The following is a 22,037-nucleotide window of genomic DNA, read 5'->3' as shown; positions in this document are numbered from 1 at the left end:
TACCTATTTACTGCTAAACGCCAGTTTGAAATAATAACATAAAAATATTATGTATTTACGTTTATTTCTAAATAATAAATATTAGTATAACTGCGTCGAACGATAACGTACAGGAAATAATTGCAATTACGCCGATCGATTTGATCGCGACACGTAATCGTGTGATTTTCAAATGAAACGAATATTATACTGTAAGTGCATTATAAGTACCCATCTATTTTCGGATCTTGGGCGAAATTCGAAAATTTTCATTTTTTTTCCAATTCCAGAGCAAATCGAACATTTTTGTTTACTGAATGACGAGCAATGTGTTGAGTTTAGATAGCAAAAACAATATCTAGATAAATATGAAGATAGAATATTCAACTTTTATCTGGATAAATATGTATAGATAAAGTTTTTTATCTAGATGATTTTCAATTTTCATCATATAGATTAATTAATTTGTATTAATGTTTGACAATTTGGCATGCTCTTGGATTCTTGGCCGAGTAATGTGATTAGGGGAAGTATAACTATAGGAAGGTTTATTTTGTGTCAAAAATATATATTAAATAATAAATATGCTTATATAAAATCAGTGGTTGAAATGACTCAAAATAAGTGGAAGGATGCCTAATAATTCAGATTTCCCTTATTTCATCAGAACATTCTTTACACATTGTGTAGTATATTTTTTTTTATAAAATTGTATCAGTTATAAAAAATATCGCTAAAAATTAAATTTAGATATTTTAGCATGTACCTATATTCCTATAATTATTATATAATCATTAATTTCGTTATAGTTCTATGATATTTTGTTTTATTTTTATTCGTGAAAACATATATTTTTACATTTTAAACACCAATCAGTTTTTTATAGAATATATTTTATTAATTATATTATATTATTAGCTCTATACAAGGCTATAGATAATATGATTGCGAAACAACACAATAAGCAATAAGCTGAGCTGAAATTTTACGAATCAATATTATTTTCACCGTAAAAAATAAAATTTGTCTCTCAGATAAAAATATAATTCCAGTAAAATACTATAATTTAAATTTTAAATGGAAAAATTTTAAAAATATAAAAAATATTAATATGTACATATAATTTTAAAAAACAAATTTTAGGAGGGATGCATCATAATGGACAGAAGGATAGAGGCAAGAAAAATGTAGGTTTAAAAAAGTAGAGGGATGTCATCCCTCCGTATTCCTACCTCCACTTCGAGCTCTGTATAAAGCACAATTAGCAAAAAACTATTGAAAATAATACATGTGAATTACACAACGAGATTTATCTAGATATTTATATAGATTTCCATAATTTTATTTAAATCTTATAGATACCTATTTAGGTAGATATTTATTTATCTATATGACAAGATTTCTAGGTATACTTAATTTGTATCTAAATGATTTATCTGTAGATATATCACTCAACGCCGATGACGAACGACAAGAATACAGTTTGCGCAATTATTGCGCCGCGTCGGCCGCGGGCCATCGGCAACGCGAATAATATTGTCCGGGACGAAATTAAAAACCAGCAAATGGACGGGACGAATTCGAGAGCGGTTTATCGCGCGCGCTCCGGCTATACGACAATTTAATGACGACGTGATGCTAATGACGACGACGACGACAACGACGATGATAAATTACTGTGCGAAAAATTACTCGGAGGAGGTCGAGGCGAGACGAACGTGACCCACGGCTGGAAGGTCGCCGGATTTAATGGTCGCGCGGTGGGCAGGCGGTGACCACACGAGGGAAAAGCGTAGGGAGGGACGAGTGAAAAAAAGAGACGTTTAATTATTGTAACGGTCGAACCGTGTGCGCAAAGGTCGACCGGAAAAAAGTTTGCGGCGGCGGATTACCGCGGTCGTCCGGTCCCCGTGCAGCGGTCCGCCGTTGTTTGCGTGCCGTCATTTAGTCGCCGCCGCCGCGCCGGACGGCGGTAAACCGGCGGCGGCAGGAAAGGCCCGGCGTGGGTGTATCTATAAATAATTCGGCCCCGGGGCGGCTGATCTTAATCCTTTGCCGCGAGTATATTATGTGTGGCGTAATTGCAAAAAGGATATTGTAGGCTTTGGAGGTGGACCGCGCAGTGCGGGCGACGAGTGTGTGTGTGTGTGTGTGTGTGTGTGCGGGCGGTAATATAATAATATATAATATCGCGAAATTAAAACTGTTACATCGTATTACATACACATGTGTAAGTACGCCGGTCGCGTGGCGGACTTTTTGTGGCGACTATATTGCTATACATACATGATATTATATAAATATAATAAGTATATATTATATAGTCTATAATACAACACGCATTCCACCGACCGACCGACCCGCGCCCCGAAACCTATATAATAAAAGCATTTACTGCAATAGTTTTTTAACTGCTTATCGCGCATAGTATAAATACTAAAATATACCCACTAGTTAATACTAAACTATTATCCGTTGGCTATTATCCGCACCCACACGCGGTTAAAACAAAAAAACTCTGAGGCGGACGCTTTTCGATTTTCTTTTTTTGTATAGCGCCACCGACCACCGTGTGTACCTAATGCCTATATTATTATGGCGACTCTATAGAGACATTATACGGGTCGGCCGAGTAATAGGTATATAAGCGGGGACGGCGGAACTGCATCGCACCTTGCCTAAACCAAAATATTCGAATTGCAATCGGATTCAAAAGGTATTGTTAGAATTGCATATTTAGATTAGAAACACGCTGTAGGCGAACCTTATGAGTTATGATCGAATTGCACTCGACCGATCCGATTTATACGTCATTCAATGCTTTCATAGTTCGCAGGACTTCGTTGCACGTGTGTCTGACGTTATTACTCGACGTAACTAATACAGAAATAAACGTAAATACATGTTTAGACTAATTTAAAACGACCTCATCTGCTGCTGCAGATTTATTAAGTAAACAAACTTATTTAGATATTATCAATTATTATTTTTAATATTTTTAAGTTTTAACTATTATTTGATATTTAAATTACAGTTGTTTATTCATTTTGAAACAAAAACTAATTATTAAAGTATAGCTTTAAAGTATAAAAGAAAAACTTATACGATTCGTTATAGATAATAATATTTCCTGCTTTTAAATTTTACAACAGGTCATTTTTATCTTAAATATATCAGAATTAAATGAATTATACAGAACGTATAATTGTCTATATGTTATACGTCTATACTCTATATGACGGAAACAACACATGTGGGTGTAACATAATCTTAATAATTAGGTTTTTTGTAATGATCGGAACGAATGAGATTCAAACTACCGCTACCTATTTTGAACATAAGTGCAATGTGATTATTTCTATACAAATCCAGTTTTAAAAAAATTCGATTTTGTGATTTTCGTGTAACTTGAAAACGAATAATCGTTGATACAATACTATGGTGTTTTCACCAAATGTATAGAAAGTGATATTAAAGTTAATCTAGTAAGTACTTTGGGGGGTCAAAACTAAAAAGTAATTCATGAGTGGTAGTATGGTACTTTTCTTAATCATTGTGAAAATCAGTAATTTTAAAAGAAGGTTCTTTATGAGTTATTATTAAAGTTCTATTTAAAAACAGTGAAAATGTATAGACACAATTAATCTTGACAAAATTACGAAAATTTGTAAATTTTTTTGTAGTTGAAAATGTATAAAGCGTGCAATTTTTATAGCTAAGGTTTGAAACACAATACAAAATTTCTCATAGTGAAACCAAAAAATCTAAAAAATGTAGGCATAAAGATAAATTTTTTTATAGACATTTTAAATTTGAATTTGGACGGACTATTATGAATAATGATATTCATTATTTTTTTATAATTCAAAAATATTATTCGTGGGACATATAGTATATACTATTAACGTACCTACCTGTATAGATAATTATATTTTATACACACGATGAATAATGATGTTTTTAAATCTAACGTTTCCGACATTAATTCAACCTTCTGTATTAAGGTAGTGTATTAATTTACCTACGCATAGTAAAATAAATGAATTTAATAACAATATTAAAAAATATAACACGATAAATACTAAGTGATATTATGGGCTGATAAATAATCTCCGATCAGAATCGTTTTTTTGAATACAACGATATATCATTGAATTCAAATTCAATACATCCATCACAGTGACCACTCGATATAATACTGTACAGCTGAGCTGCAGAAAGGTATCCACCTGTCCATCTTTTTTATGTATTATATTATTTATATTAATTTTTATACGTGAATTATAACAATTATTGAATTTTAAAGTTCAATCAGATTTTGGTAATTAAAGTGCTTTTAATATGTGTGCAAATATCATGTACTTTTTAATATTTTGTATACCTACTATTTTATATTGTTTGATGTGTCGATGTGCAAACGATAATTAATGGATGGCGACGGCTGGGTCATTATGGGTCGGCCGACTTCCATGATATCCTTCGTATTATTATTGTCATTAGGTGACACTGTTTTTAAAAATTAAAACCCAATTATAATTTGTATCATATGGACTGTATACACGTAGAGGGTTTTAATTCAAGCAGAGGGCTGGGAAAACATTCTACGAACGCCAAATGGAAGGTACCTTCCAGAAAAGTAGTGTTTTAAAAAACAAAAAGTTTTGATTTCAAATGCATTTATATTTTAGTGCGTTATACATTTTACAGGACCATTGTATAGCGTGTGACTCGTTCTTTACTCGCTATATGCTAACGATCGTTTTGTGAAGTGAATCAAAAATATAGAATAGGTCATTCAACAAAATTGATATAATTTTATTTTTATGTCACAGTAAAATGTATAAAAATTATTTTTATAACATAACTTCTATTGTGGAAATCGAGATTTTATTAAAGGAAATGCAGCAAATATAAACAATACACATATATACAACTATCGTATGAGTAAAAAAAAAGATTACCTAATGAATGACAAGAGCTCAGTTAACACTAAAACGGTTATCATTTGAAATGGATGTGATTACGTTCTCCAAATGTGTGTGTTTTTTTAATTGCCGGGAAAAACAAACAATGGCCTCTCGAGTAATTTGGAGCAATTTCACAGCACCAAAAAATATATTTACCGAAAAAAAGGAAAACGCTCAAATCGTCGTAAAACTAACGACTAGGAATCTGAAAAAAGGTCGAAGCACGACGCATAAGAGGTTGGACAACTATAACGCGGTCAATTCCTTCGAATTCTCCTCTCTCTTCCCTGTAGAAATACATGCCATCATACGCACATTATCCGTGTGCAATGTGCATACATGAAAATCTTTTGCTTTTGCAGACGACTATACGATTTGAGAAAACTATGCGATTACCTACCGAGTGATCTGGAAAAACAATAATATTTATACGTATGTATAGTTAGTATATTATGTAATCGTCAACGTCCAACGGTGATAATATATTCAGGCACATTATTAAAATGTTAGGTCTATATTGTAAGCTTTGACTGTTTTTCATATAATGTATTGACCGTATTCATATTACACTGATTTCTAGTTGTTTTATAGAAGTATAACGAATACCTAACCAAGGAAAACAATGACACAACGTCACAAAGCGCATGAATAAAAATAATAATTTTTGTGACTGACCAGTCATTATATCATTGTTGACTAAAACCATGTAGGTAGTTAAAGATAAAACGAGCCGAGCTAAAATAACTAATTGGATACCTTTAGAAAAAAGTAATATAATGATAAATTATAATTTAAAAATAATTAACCGTATATTATAAATGCATTACTGTAATTTTAGAGGAATTTATAAAATAATTATTATTATATTATAACTATTGTATTTTGTGCATTATTTATTACCATACAGTAAAATGCCATGATGGCATTTTGAAGCGCAAAACCGCTTAGCTGAACGACTAGTTTACTAGTTAGAATCGCATTTCATTTTTAAATGGAATCGTTGGAATCCTTAATATCCCATAACGGTGTTTTCTCATCCAACAGTAAATGGACGGTTGTCGTCTTTCTAAGTTCTAATAATCTAAACTTGATACTCTGCAGTAACAGATAATATTGTCAGCATGAAAATCCACGGAAATGTTAAATCGACTAGTCAATGTATCAAAATATAGTTACATTGCCTAATTTATCAAGTCAAGGTTATGAATATATACTCTCAATAAATAACGACGACTAACGTACCGCCGTAGGCATTAAATTATTTGACTAACCCCATTTTCAATAACGTTTAAATGTACATCAGCTATAATAACGGAAACATTTATTACATAAACATATTATCACAAACGTTGTGCACACGCTGCGCATATCCCACAATGGGGATGTAAAATAATGCTGAATTTATTGATCACAGTAAGTGTATTAGCCGTTGTAAAACAATGATGATGATGATAATAATAATAATAATATCGCATGTACAGGCAAGTTCATAGTATCCATCGATATTGTGGAGTTGACGTTTTTAATCGTTTTTCCTCCGAGTCTATGCCGTCGTCATTGAATTCCGCTACCCTTTTCGGGTAACCTGTCAAAGGAGGTCCTCATCGTGGATATCTACACTCGTATTTACATACCTGTATATATTAAGTTTGATGTACGATATTTACGGGGCATATATTATATATCATGACGTACACAATACACAGCACAAGTGCAATATCAAATAAAATATCGCGTCTGAAGGATTTCGTGCCGTTTATAATAATATATATATATACGATATATTTTGACAAGCTATTATAGTTTGGTCATGGTCAGTGTTAAGTCTAGACAGGAGCGTATGAAGTTTTCTAGAAAAGGTTTCCGAGAGTGTTTTAACTTAATAAAAATCAGAATTGAAAGTGAAATATTTCAGATTGAAAATGTAAATATAACCACTTTTCAACAACAAATATATCACCTACAATATTTTTTTACTTTATAACGCAGTTACTTTATAACTCATGAGTAATGTGTATAATAAAAATAAAAATAATGGAATTAAATCTTTACTGCAGAATAGTGAGATTATCTATATTATTTGTAATAATTAATAACTATAAAAATAAACAAAAATGTTGACTGGTGTTTGATAACTCAAAACACCCTTCTGCATATGCACCCGGCCATAGATAATTTAAATAATAAATTTAAATATAAGATTAATAATAAATTTTAATAATTAATCATCTACCTGTAATAATCGATTAATTTAAATAAAATTACAAATAATAATATTACAATATAATACTAATAATATAGTTGTTCAACGGTAATATAATATATAAAACAACCGTATAGCTGATTATACAAAATTTTATTAATACATTGAAATTTAAATGGTTTACATTTATATTTTATATCGTGTTACATAATTTTTAAAATATTACGAGTACCTATATTATATTACCAATTATTACCATATCATATAGGTACGACGTTATTAATATACATCACACAACACAAAATATGATTTTTATCATGTCATTTTTTTATTTACGATATTATGATTTTAACCTTATTATAATAAAAACATATACAAAACATGTTGGCTGCGCATAATTATGTATATAAAAAAACATAGTCAATAATAATAAAATATAAATGGTAGGTATAAAATAATATTACTTGGATAATTTTAAGAGATGACGGTTTTTATTGTCTATGTATAAGATAATAGATGTTTCTTCAAAAGTTATCTACGAGTAGATGGGATAGGTATGATATAGACGTCAGACGTATTTAATGATCTATGACCACTACTATATACGAGTGGTAGTGCGATGTTCGGGTTTCCGCGGAGAGCGTTGACGGTGGACTTTACGAGTGTATATAGGTATAGGTACACTTTCTACACCTACACTTTCGTCGACGATCACCAATATTTCTTCGACGATCGCCCGTCATCGTACCCAAACGACTATCACTCATTCTCAGACGACTTCATATACCAACCCGTTATTATATTATTATTATCTTCGGCACGCGGATGATGCGTTCGACTGACGTGGGTCTTCGCGATAAATATACACTCACACATATATATATATATACACACACACGTCGTACTCCGTTTACATCAATGTTATGTTTATGTATAAAAAAAAAGGTGTCTGAGCCGCGCGGACACCGTCGTCGGGTCTAACGAGATTCCCGGAGTATTACGGCAAGAAGAAAATCGCTTCGATGGGAGGCGAAATCGGGTTTTTTTTTCAGACCGTCCGCCGGTTGACGGGCATTGTTCGAGCATTATAATATATCGTATTCAACACGCTATCGGCCGACCTTTTTTTTTCTGCGAACGTTTACAAAACTCCGCGCGCGACCTGTTGTGTGCAGACGAGTCGGTGGCGTTAATTGATTGTCGATGTCGCCGATGGCGTTTTGACGTCAGAGCCGCACAGCGACGACTTTTATATTCTCGCGGATAAAAAAAAAAACAATTTATTATTAATTTTGTTTACCAGGTAATATAATATAATATGGGATATAGTGTCGTGCCGCACCATAGACAAAAATAACTCGGGAAATCGATTTTCACCCGCGACCGGACGACCTTTATTCGATTGAAATCCAAACTGCCAATCACGGTTTTTCTCGTTTCGCAGGTTTTTGTAAAAAAATATCAAAGTTTGACAGCGTGTCGGGTGATGTGGTACGAAACACTCAAAGTAGCTATAATGGTATACGTATACCGGTGTACAAGTGCGGTGCGACCTTAGGACAAGTGAGAACAAACGAATCTGTCGTCGAATATTGACCTTCGCCACACCATTACGATTTCGGATGCTGTGTACACACGCTGGTGTAAGACTGTATTAGAAAAAAAACAGAGACACATACACACGCACGAGTTCGAACTTAATCTCGAACTATAAATATCGTGACTAGCCAGACCGTGCAGAGTACATTGTTTTTTATTTTACCGAAACGATTTTCTTCTTGCTTTTTTCCTGCCGGTTATAGTGGATAGATTTTCTTTTTCTTTTGAAAAAAGGTCTTTCCGCGGGACGTGTGAACGAACCGATGTAATTGCGGACAACGCGCCATTGTCCTGTTTTTTCCTCTCTACCAACTCTTAGGTATACCGTCATAATATATATGTATAATTTTATACTGTAATATATATACATAAATACTATGGATAATTTTTATACATTACTGTACGGCGTTTAATGTATATTAATAACACTATACAATTCATAAACATATACAGTCGCTGTGTATAATGTATATATATACATGACGTGTGTGTAATCGCCTACGATATAATAATATCCACGTGAAAATTTACTATTGTATATACGTATCACATATTATATAGTTCTATATACCCACACATTTTTACACTAAAGTTAATATTTTTATATCGCTGACAAGTCCAATTTCAAACCTTGTATTTGATACTTCAGTCTAAAGCAGACAGTAGACTGGTCAGTAGACCCTTTTCCGTGACGTGTAGATGTTGATACCGAAGAAAAGATTGTATTTTTTTGTTATGCTTTTTTCTTTTTTTTATTATTATTTACATATTTATCAGTTTAAAAAAAATATGATCACTATATGCTATAGCCTATTATTAGGGAACGATACAATTTATTTTAATAAATCTATACATATATGACATATACCTATTATAATATGAATTATACTATATAGTATGTCTTAATAATGAATAATTATATTAAATGAAATACATTTGCATATTATATTCATCGTTTATATTAACTCTATGGATTCGTGTAATAGTGTCTGAAATTGAAAATGTTTTTGCGTGATATAAAGCAAATTAGCAACTCTATAATCTATATCCTATTTATAACCTGTATAAATTATTACGTAAACAAAAACTTTGAAAACTAACTTGTGTAAATTTTATAATAATTGCAAGTAATAATATTATGGTAATATGGTACTAATATTTATTATGTATAGTTTTTGCTTCGTTTTTGTATTATTTCAAGTATACAGTGATAATTAAAAAAAAAAACAAAAAAAATCTGATGAAACATTGATGTCGAGCAAAATTTTATTTTTAATCAAACAAAAACTTTAAGTAGAGGCTGAAACCACTTGTTGCACATAATGTTATTTTAATATTATTTACATAATATAATATTGCATGGTTTTTTTTTTTTGCCGAATTAAACAAATTATTAAGCCCACATAAACTTATCGGGAGTATAACAAAATTGGTTTTTACGTGGGAAAATATAAAATACCTATAGCCTATGTTATAATAATATTGCGTTTAAATAAGGTTATTATTATTATTATTATTTTTTTTTTACAGAAAATACTATTATAATCACGTCTTTGTGTGAAAAACATGATTATACACCATAAACGAATAACAGGAAAATGCATCAAGTATACACACGCAAAAAAATCGTCCTTTGAACTTGAAAATTAAATCAAAATATTGTAAAAATTTAAAATAGTAATTTAAATGCATGCATAATGTGTACTATACACTATACAGAGTGGACACTATATTTTTTGTAATTGAACTACTGTACCTATAAAGCGTATATAATATCAATAGCTATGAAAACTCCATTAGATAACTGAGTATAATATTGACTTTATATCCGTAAAATATAGGAAAAATCGCATTAACGTCATTATGGCCGAAGTCTTTTACGTCTGTTGAAGATTATTACGTGAATAGGTATTTTAATTAGTGTTGTCTCTTTTGGCTTAGAGTATTGTATAATTACATGAAATCGTATATCGTATAGCCGTAAGGTACCTTATATTAAACCATAGTTCATATATATAATAATGATTGGCTATAAGCTAATATTGGCCATGATTCGTTTTGTTTTATGTTTTAATTCGGCAAACGATATGATTATATTATACCAATTAATTACTCGTATAAGTACAAATCGGACGCACTATAGAAAAAAAAAAAATAATGATATTAGACATAATATGGAGAAGTATTATTTTTCCTATATATTTATTTATATGTGTATGCGCCTATATTTACGGGCTTATACAGAGTTAATGAAAAGTATTAAAAAAAAGTATATTATAGATCAGTAGTGAACTACTTTACCTGTCTGAAATTTAATGTGCGATCACCATTCACTAGGGTTGGAAAAATTCATTTTTTAAATAATACAAAGCAAACGTTTTGTTCGTTTAAAAGTTAAAACCTTATTTTTTTTTGTTTTAAACGTTTTTAATTTTTTTTTAAACTTAAAACAATGTTTTTACTTATAATATATAGGTACATTATAATTAAGGAAAATATTGTATTATATACACCATTGTTGTATAAATCGTGATCTACAAATAAAATGTATATTTCATAGAAAAAATTACGATACAAATTTATGTTTATTTTTAAACGTTTATTAAAAGATTTTAAACATTGATTAAAACCTTTTAAACGTTTATGTTTAAAATGTTTTAAACAAAATCACTTGTTTAAAATACATTCTGACCCTGGCAATCACTTAATAAAAACTTTATACTTTACTGTTGGTTCTATAAAATAAAAATGATTTTTTAACTATAAATAAAATATTGTCCGTGCTTAGGTTATTAGGTATATTATTTTTATATGTTCGTATAATGTAAGACTAAAGACATTTTAGATAATTTAACTCGAATACATAAAACCATAACACTATAACTTTACAATGTGGTTTTGAGATTCCTAATATCAACAAGGGATACATATAAATAAGACAATGGCTATTTAAAAGATTGTCATTATTTGACACAGATATAATTTGACGATCATTGACAAATAAGTGTTTGAAATTAAAATAAAAGTAGTTTTTATAAAATGATAAAACTTTATGGAAAAAATTTAATTTGTTATTTAATTAATTTTTATAATATATGAAAAAACAATTATATACGATATACCTATAATATTAATGAGGTCTTTAGGAGCACGATATCATAAAACATACACGTTTCTGCTCACATCAACCGCACAAACAGAATTTTTTTCATGGGTAGGTAGGTGCATTCTTCGTTTCTTCGTTTGATGTGCGGAACGTCGCAGTGAAATATTCTTCATAGTAGTGTTATCATAATACTAACTACTATAAAATCATTATTAGTTGATAATTTATTCATATTATATTCTAGATTACATAAATATACTTAATAAACTATTGTATATATACATATATAAATATATATATATATATATGTGTACTATAATAAAATGGCCTTTCTGGTTGCGCACACGTCTTTCAAAAGGTACTAGAAAACAAACGTGAGTTTATATGCAAAATAAAAAATGAGTATTAGCATGAAAATTGTATTTTATGACATTAGAGGGTTGAAATTTGAATATATTTTATATAATGTTATGTATCGCGATGTATGAGATAAATCGTTAGAATTTTCACAAATTCCATTGAATAAGTATTACTAGTTACTACGTTTACGCATCCATAGCTATTCATATATAAACCTATTATGTCTACTATACTTCGTGAAAAAAATAAAAATGGTTTCATACATAGGAAAAGAAAATACGTGAAATGCTCCACTAAACTTAAAATAATAAAAATAATAATACTAATAAATTAATTTACCCACCAATATATTTATATATAATAATTTATTATTTTTACAGAGTTTCGACGTATTGTAGCAAAATTATGTATATATAAGTAGTGTTAATAAATAATATTGAATAATGCATGTATATAAAAGTTACAATGTAAATTAAAAATTCTAATACATTAATAGAAAAAAAAAACCTTTTGATAAAATCAATATTCTTCAAGTACAAATTATAATTAAAATAGAATTGGACTACACAGTAGTTGTGTAAATTAACATATCTTATCGTTTTTTTTAAATAATACGCTACTACATGAGTACAATTTTTGATTAGAGTATATTATTTAGGTTAGAAATGTAGAAAATAGTAGAAAAGTTATTTCGTCCTAAACATAATAGGTACATTAATACATAATATTAGTATATATTACAATATATAAAACTGTGCATCCCGTTACAAATGTATTACTTTGAAAAATCGTTATATATAAATTTCAATGATATAATCAAACCATTACCTATTCAATAAATAATAACTGAACTTAATAATACTCGATATTAATATATGTTTATGTTTCAAAATAATTTTCTATGTTTACATGTTTCCTGGATCCGTTTAGTTCCAATGAATATACATACATATTACATATATAAATCCATAAATATAATATATAGCTTAACGTATAAAATATATGAATATCATAATAATTACACTGGGGTCAATGTAGTTTGCGTTTTGGCCGATAAATTTTTCCTAAAATGATATGCAATTTGCTATTTAAAAACGGAATCATACTGCAGCACGCGTCCCATATAAAATAACAAAATAAATAACCTCCAAAAAGCGTAAATAATGAATAATAATTAATAGCAAATATTATATATATATATACACACACAGAGTGTAACGGAATTTACGTTTTAGAATAACTTAATTAAAATACTGTCAAAACTTAAGCGCATTAAATTCCCATTCAGACTTAGCGAACGTAGTCGCGCGGACGATCTACATTACGTTACCAATAACAATATAATACTATCAACATAGCACCATCTCGTGATAAGACGCGACATACGATCGAAAGTCGCGTTCAACATAGGACGTTTGAACCGTTTCAAAAATAAAAAAGTCAAAATTCAACATAGACAAGCGCTAAATGTAAAAAAATGTATAATCATTAAACGCTGTGCACATAACATACATAATATACTTTTTCATAATATTGCGACAAAAAAAAAAAAAAGCAACGCAATGAAATATTTAATAATGCATAAGTACATATTTATAGATTAATATAATATAAAACAAGCTAAAGCTGTTTGTCGACAGTGCACATAATATAAAAATTTCTTTGTGAAAATAAAAAAATAAAGAAGCTGGAAAAAATACTACTCATTCAGACAAACACACGCACACACGTACACACGCACACACGTACACACGCACGCAGATATTGAATTCTTTTCACGTACATTAAAACGCGCTATATATACTGCGTGTGTGTGCGGGGAGATCTCTGGCAAAAGCTTTTAACCGGAAACGCAGTCTCGGCGAATCGACTAATTTAAAAGTTTTCGCTGTCGGCCGAATGCGCGAAAGCGCGCGCGCCCAAAAACACACACAAGCGCACTCCTGTCCCGTACGGAAACGCCAAATTTAATTTCGCAGAACAAAACGGTTTCGCCGCTTCCGCCGCCGCCCTGCCAAAGCCGTATAATAATAATAATAATTATTAATACGATAATAAATATATATACACGCATATTTTACGCGTACACAAGCCACCACCACCGGTCTTCATTTGGGGATTTCTTATTGCTAGATGCATATAGCCAGTTTGACCCATTTTTGCCCGCGTATTATTATACACGTACGACCACCGTGACGGATACAGGGACTAGGGAGAGGAAGAGAGAGAGAGAAGTGAGTGAGAGAGAGCCGGATGATTAGGATTACGAGAAAAAACCACCGCGTGACAGACATAATATATGCACGCTTTTCGTTGGTACCCGCAACAAATATCACGTAATCGTTCTGACCAGTGACCGCACATCGGTTTTATATGTTCACGTTCAACTTTTCGGGACGTCCGTCAAAGTTAATTGTACGAATCTATACATACATGGTAAACGCCGAGTATACATTTATAAATTGTACATGAAAATCCTAATCACTCGAACTCACCGGCGGTGAAAACAATTCGGACACAATTACACGTATAGTTTTGTAAACGCAATTGCGGTTTTCGGTAATTGCGGTATTTATCACGTTTTTGTCAATATGGCACGGCTCCGGTCGATAAAATATGAACACAAAACACGCACGATAATAATAACACTAAACAGAGTGATTCACTAAGCGTGCTCAGTGTTAGGAACCTATTTTTTCATTTAGTTAATAGTTATGTGTTTATTGTAACTCTGATTTTCGGAATTTTTGCGGGTTTATATTCAAAACCATATTTTAAAATACTTAGATTTATGTGGGTGTCCTGTATCCTAACTTTTATGATGACTACGCATTTTTTACTGACAATTGTTAAATAGATGATTTATTTTTGAAAATGTTGACGAATATAAATTTAAATTTGAATGAAAAGTTTTTGAGTTATTTAAATTAATGTTACAATGACAATAGGTTTAAAAGATATAGGAACCACGATGGTTTGCAAATTATAGTCATTATATTGATTCCGCAATAACGTGTTATAGTTTTTAAAATCATTTGAACTAAAAGTACTAGATTAAATATTAGTTATCTAGAATTATGAAACATTCATTTGCTTAACAATTAATTTTTGTATCGCCGCATGATATTATTCTTAAATGATATAAAATATACTGAAAAGTTTCATAATATAGTCTTGAGGTATACTGGAAAAATCAGAAAAACTTTAATAAATTCATTATTATGTGATTCAATGGGACGAGTATGTTGCTTGGTGAATCACAGTATATATATATATACATAATATATGTATGGGATGGTAGACGATTCTTTCGAAAACGAGTGTGGTGACTGTTATTAGCTCTGTCGGAAATGATTGATGCGATTATTCGAAGGGTGCCGTTCAGTGCTTACGCGCCAGGAACGACGATTATTGTTTCGAAGTGAGAGATGACGGACAATATAATACAAGCAGAATGAAAGAGACAGAGAGAGGGAGAGAGGAGAGAGAGAGAGAGAGAGAGTGACAGAGACGACTTCGATCGTGAAGGATATAATATAGCGCACACGAATTCCGGTGAAACCTAGCTGAGTATTAATCATAAATATCTTTACGAAACCCATAGAGGTATAGTGGCGGAAATGTTTAATTTCATTGGTTGCGACTACCGAATATAATTGGTCGTGAAAAAGGAAGGTATTGCATTTTTTCTATCTTTCGTAATCATTTTTACGTCGTAAGTCTTATAAACTTCTGTCATACATATTTATCGTTCACGTATAAATAAATAAATACGTACAGTGACAAATGTAACAGTTTTATTTCGTCGCTCAACCCATGGTAAATTCAAAAATATTTTTTTTGGAAAAACATTTGTCAAAAAAGAAAAGTAATTTTGTTTAAAAAAAAAAATATATATACTGTATTTTGTTTTCATGAATAATATGTCACGTATTATATTGTATATTTATGTATAAAAAAATATATATATGCAAAAATATCGTGATGGCATTCCACGCGGTGATAACGCAATGTAGTATTTTAGCTTATATGTATACGAATAAAACGCGAATCTTCAGTCGTGCGAAATTACAGGCCTGCATCACTGGGCCTTTGATGTCAACCCCATTTTTGGACGCGATTGGAATACTCAAAGGTGTGGTGAGTGTATTTGTTAGATTTTTCTGTTTTTTTGTTTGTATTTATAATTTAAACCACAGACTGCAGGTATGTCCGCACAAAATCAGCGTAGGTTTGTAATGTGTCTGTTACATGTTTGTGTAAATAGTTATTCGCGAGATTTTGTACTGCGAAAATCTATTTTTATTATACAAATAAGGCGGTATATTATGTTATATATGGAAGATAGGAAAACGCGGTTCGGGACGGAAGTGATTGAAAAATAAATAAATGGGTCGTGGGTAATATCCGAAAGCGGAGTATTACACCAACATGATGCGGAAATCGTTGGTTTTTACAAACTACACGTGTCGCGGCCCGAGACGATTATAATATATCATGTACAAAAGGTGTATGTTGGTCTTTGCCTTCGGTCGAATCCATTCGGTTATAATAATATACGAACCCCTCGTAATCCCCTACCAACCAATACTTGCGTATTAATAATATATTATAATCTACTCCCTTGTAAAATAGTATATACGTTGATAATCTCACCTTGACGGAGGATTTCACGCGGCACTATACTTAATATCGTATACCTACACTCGACGTTGACAAACAGCTGAAACAAAACCACGTTTCGTTACTGTGTATAGCTGAAACAATAATATGATGTACACACAAAGGAGAGCGCGACGTTATATACGACCTAGTTGGATTTAATGAAGAGAAGGAAGTGGATGATTAAATAGCGTCAGTGTATGGTCGCGGGGAGGAGAAAAATCATAGACGATGATCATGTTGCAGTGGTGGATTTAAGGGGGAGCATGCCTCCGACATAAGATTAGTTTCTATATAGGTTAATAGGGCGAATGTAATATGTTCCCATACGAGACATAACAGGTAATAGGTATAAGGTATTATCCATACGACCATAGTACCATCATACGTATGTTTTTTTAAGAAAAAATTACGCCCATGTGTGGATTCCTACTGTAGAAAAACCGTACTACGAGAAAGTTTTACACGAATAAGAAAAACTTAAAATAAGTTAGTCTGGCGTCCAAAAATAGATTTCTACAGGAAAATAAAAAATTATATTGTATATATTAGGTACGCTTAACGATTTTGCGGACGGACGATTTTGTACGCGATTTTTGGAGACTTAATGAGTTGTGCTACGACATGGATCCACAGGCTTTAGGCCACAATTGAGTCGTGTATAATCAAACTAGATGTCACGTATACAAAATAGGGTGGTTTTAAACTAAACGTGAGCTGTATTAATGTAAGCGGTACCCGGTGGAGGCGTCACGTTGACGTAGTTTGCGCGGCGGCGGTTACAGTAATTTTCGTTCACTTCCAGTTATATAGATGTTCAAAGATCTTATTCCCTTAATCATTTTTAATATTTTACAATATATTTTAATAGTATTATGTTTATTTATCGATCACAAAGGCACAACTTCTCTTTCTCACGCACACACACACACACACACACACACACACACACACACACACACACACACACACACACACACACACACACACACACACACACACATACACCGTTTCACACTTGAGCATTTATACTTATTTATTTTTATAACCATAGTCTTAAACACGCGATAACTAGTAATATTCTCAGTCTACTTTAGTCACATACAGTCTCGTGTAATGCACACCCCCTCCCCCAATCTATATTTTATATACCTACATACGTATATAATATATACATATCAAGCACCTCGACGATAAAACGTTATCCTAAGTATGACATTATTATAAGGTACAACCCATAGGGTAATAATGTTTGTAATAATAATAAACACGCGTAGCGTTTTGTTTCTTTGCACACTACAGAGGGTATATTATAAATCACGGGGATTATGCTACATAACGCTGCGGCATTCGTGCAAGCGAAAATAATATTCGTGCGTTTAAACGTAAAAACCAAACAAAACAAAACGAGAAAAGCGCCTATACTAAATCCATGACATAATATTGTACATCGCTTAAGGCAGCGGGACCGTTTAATCCATGTTAAATCACTGAAACGATAGGCCTATAAATGTGTACGTAATATAAACTAACATCGTTTTGGTATGATAATAATATTATCTTTTCGATGCGAAAAGTATTCGCTCAATCGGTCGGTTAGGTTGGGTTAGGTGCTCACCGCTCACGAAATACAGAAAAAATATAATATCATCCGCAAATACGAATCGGATAAACGTACACAGACGGAACGGATTTTCAAACTCAGCGTGATTGGCTTTCCGCACGCGTAAAAAAATAATATTATACATGGACGGTAACAAACGTAGGTAGTATAGCGACGAGTATGTCACTCGACAATCGTCGCGTATCTCTCTCCGAGGGGTTCAGAAGACCGGGGCAGTGATATATTATAGAAAAAACAAATGGTTATAATATAATAAGAATTATAATAATTATTATTGTCCACGTCGATATTAGTATATTATTATGTTGCGCGGCGAAATGTCCATAGCAAAACCAACGGTAATAGTAACGACGTTATGTCACAATTCTTGCAAAATTAAGAACAGTACAAGTCCGACAGCTGAAGAAGTATTGGGTACTTTTTATAGGCAATAAAGACGCGAAAAAACACGTATGAGACGATAATATAACGTAGTATTTCAATTATATTATTATGTTGCGTTGGTGTCAATGACCGTACGACCAGTGTTTTTTTTATCAGTAATCTTGATATGTTTGCTATATTATCGCCATCATGTATATTTATTATCTGTTTGCGTAGACGGTAATGTACGCGATGTACTGTGCAGAAAGAAAAAACGGTCGATCGAACGTCGCGGTACGAGTTTTAGTTTCGAAATTAAATTAATTAACTAAACGTTCGTTGAAGAGTTTTTGCTATATCATAATATACCAAATATTATGTATATCGGATGATCGGCGCTATCGAGTGACGGAAATCTGTGTAACTATAACCTATGTACCATCACTATGCACTGGACAATTTTCGCCGGTTATTTATACTCCAATAATACGGACTTTTCCTTAACAAGTTACAATTCTATAAAATATTAATCAATTTCTAAATGGTCTAATTCCAACGGATTTTCGTTTTAGGTATAATATATCTTAAAACTACAAATCGTTTCTTGTATGGCTATAAACTATTAAGTAGTAAAAAGCACTTCTACAAGTTCGATTTGATTACGTATGAATCGGGATAATTTATTAACGTCAAAATATATTTACGAGTTAATTTACAAGAGAATTTAACTACTGAAACACCGATATAATTAATTCGTCTAATAATGGAACTTAATTTATAGTAATTACAAGTAACGTACGTTAATCGAATAATGTTGTAAATTATATATATATATATATTTATAAAGTTTTGGTTATTCGTAGTAAGAAGTTTGGATTTTCGACTTACTCGTTTTTCATAGGAATATATTAAATTATTTACATAGATCGATAATTTTAATGTACATCAGTCAATAGCTCAAATTATTTAGTTTAAAATAAAAATAAATGTATGATAATATTATATTCGATATTTAAATAATAAATTACCTGTACGGCTGTACGTTATAATTTTAAAACCATAAGATGATGATATTTATTAGGTGTGCATAGAGTGATGGAGGATGATTTTGTGACTAATAAAAATAAAAAACTGAGTAACTATAAATTGTATGATTATCTTAATATTTAGAGATATTGACCGATTAACGTTGAATGGATATCGCCAAAATGTACATTATGTACATTGGTACTGGGGTATATTTTACAAAATATGTAACTTTCTAAGGGTTGGTTCCTCGTTAAATAATACGTTCGTTTGTGTACGATTATGTTTCTGCCCTAGCGCATTTAATAGTATTAATGTAGATGGCAACATTTGACTGTTAGTAAAAATACGTTTGGTATGTTTTATTTTTATTGAAATATAACTTTGTAGTTACATTTTTGAGGTAAACCATAACATGTATGTCTATGTCCTATTATAATTGTTTAGTAATTGTTTATTTTAGTACCAAAACTATCTATTCAAGGCAGTGATAATATTTATCGACACGATGGATATACTAATGATATACCGGATAATGTAATACATTGGTATAAACATAGAACGGTATGGTTATATTAGGTGTAATCTCTAAATTAATAATCTTACCATGTACGCTTTACATTTTAAAAATATTCTTATTTTAATCTAATTGTAAACTTATGCTTATGGACCAGACAGTTTTTTAGTCACTCCTCTGTGAGTCTGCTGTTGTTCCAGTGAACTTTTGCACATCAACAGGTTCTTGTACGCTTGACGGTACTCTGAGCTCATGACTACATAAATAATTGGATTGATGCACGTAGTTAAATATATTAGGACATATGCAGTTATGTTTAGAACGTGCAAGTCGTCCAGTTCATGTGATGTCTTGCTAATGGTGATCGGCAAATAGCACGTGACAAATGATATAAATATAACAAGGATCATTTTTAGCAGCTTCTTGTCTTTCGACGACATCCTGTCAACACCAATTGCGCTCTGTTTGCGTGTTCTTGGAGAGGAGTCCTCTTTTGTCTGAAAAACCTGTTAAAAAATATTGTTATATTAACATTTAAAAACATTTGGCAATGATGTTGAATGATAATTGCAGTGAATTTTTAAGTAATACGATGTAATCAACGGGAGTAATATTAAGAAATTAATTAATTATTATACTTGAAAAAGTAGATTCATTTTTTTGTTATATGAGACTTAGTCTTACTTATTTATTTTATTTTCATTATATTCCCCGTAGAATTAAAATAAAGACAAGATATAAACGATACCTACTGTTATTTTATGTAAAAATCTATTAACCTATTTAACCTACGTTTAATTAAATTCGTAGATTAAGTTAGAAAGTCTCATTGAATTTTGTTGTTATTAAAGTAACGTTTATAGCATAGATTTATAAATTAAATTAAATCTATGGTTTATAGAGGTTATAAACTTATAACCATTATCAAATGTATGTAAGAGTATCACATAGACTTACCGCTGATACGACTTGAGTGATAGTGGCGTTCAGTGCGGATGATGGTGAACGGTCACGTCGTCTGGTACTCCTGCGATCAGAAAAGGATATCGGTGAATAACTGTCTTCGAGTCCTGACGAACTTGGATCGGCGATAATGTCATGTGGGGAAAGGAAATTTTGTTCCTTTGAGTCGGTAGTGGAGCACGTTCCGGTAGCTGTACTGGACCCGATGGCCGAGTCTGTGGATATCTCGGGCACCTTGAAGCGGGTCTTAAGAGTGTAATAGGGTGTAGTGTCCGATGGATTGGAATTCATCGTGTTACGTGGATTAGTTGTCACTGTAGCCCGTGACTTGAGAGCTGTTTTTCGGACGATATAGAAAATTCGAGCGTAACACACCACAATAGACAAGCAAGGCACCACAAATGCACCCATGAAAAGGATTTCCTTTGGCGATCGACCGACAGAGTCTGGAAGTATGGAGCACGAGCCAACGGTCACATCTAAACCGAATTGGCCCCATTTTCCAAGCCACGTGGGAACTAGTAACCCAAAACCACCTACCCAAGTGACCGTAACCATAACGCCCAAATAGAATTTCTTATACATCCTGCAAACCAATACAATACATAATAAGTACTCATATATATAAAATGAAAAATAATTTAGAATGATTATAGAACAGTCAACAA

The 22,037-nt window shown here is 31.6% G+C and overlaps 1 protein-coding gene across 4 annotated transcripts in view; it reads right to left on the bottom strand.

Moving 5' to 3' along the window:
- Positions 1–12,560: 12,560 nt before the first annotated feature.
- The window catches only part of LOC132921066 (G-protein coupled receptor moody), a 155,223-nt gene continuing 145,746 nt past the window's right edge, over positions 12,561–22,037 (bottom strand). For all 4 annotated transcript variants that reach the window (XM_060983893.1, XM_060983891.1, XM_060983892.1 and 1 more), the window contains 2 exons: positions 21,364–21,955; positions 12,561–20,912 (listed from right to left, as the gene is read on the bottom strand). In XM_060983893.1, the coding sequence (XP_060839876.1) occupies positions 20,553–20,912; positions 21,364–21,955 (952 nt within the window). In that variant the 3' untranslated portion in view covers positions 12,561–20,552. The remainder of the gene's footprint in view (positions 20,913–21,363; positions 21,956–22,037) is intronic.

Source organism: Rhopalosiphum padi, chromosome 2, assembly GCF_020882245.1.
Source record: "Rhopalosiphum padi isolate XX-2018 chromosome 2, ASM2088224v1, whole genome shotgun sequence".
Lineage (NCBI taxonomy): Eukaryota > Metazoa > Arthropoda > Insecta > Hemiptera > Aphididae > Rhopalosiphum > Rhopalosiphum padi.
Note: the sequence above shows the minus strand (reverse complement) of the source record. Positions and strands in the feature narration are given on the sequence as shown.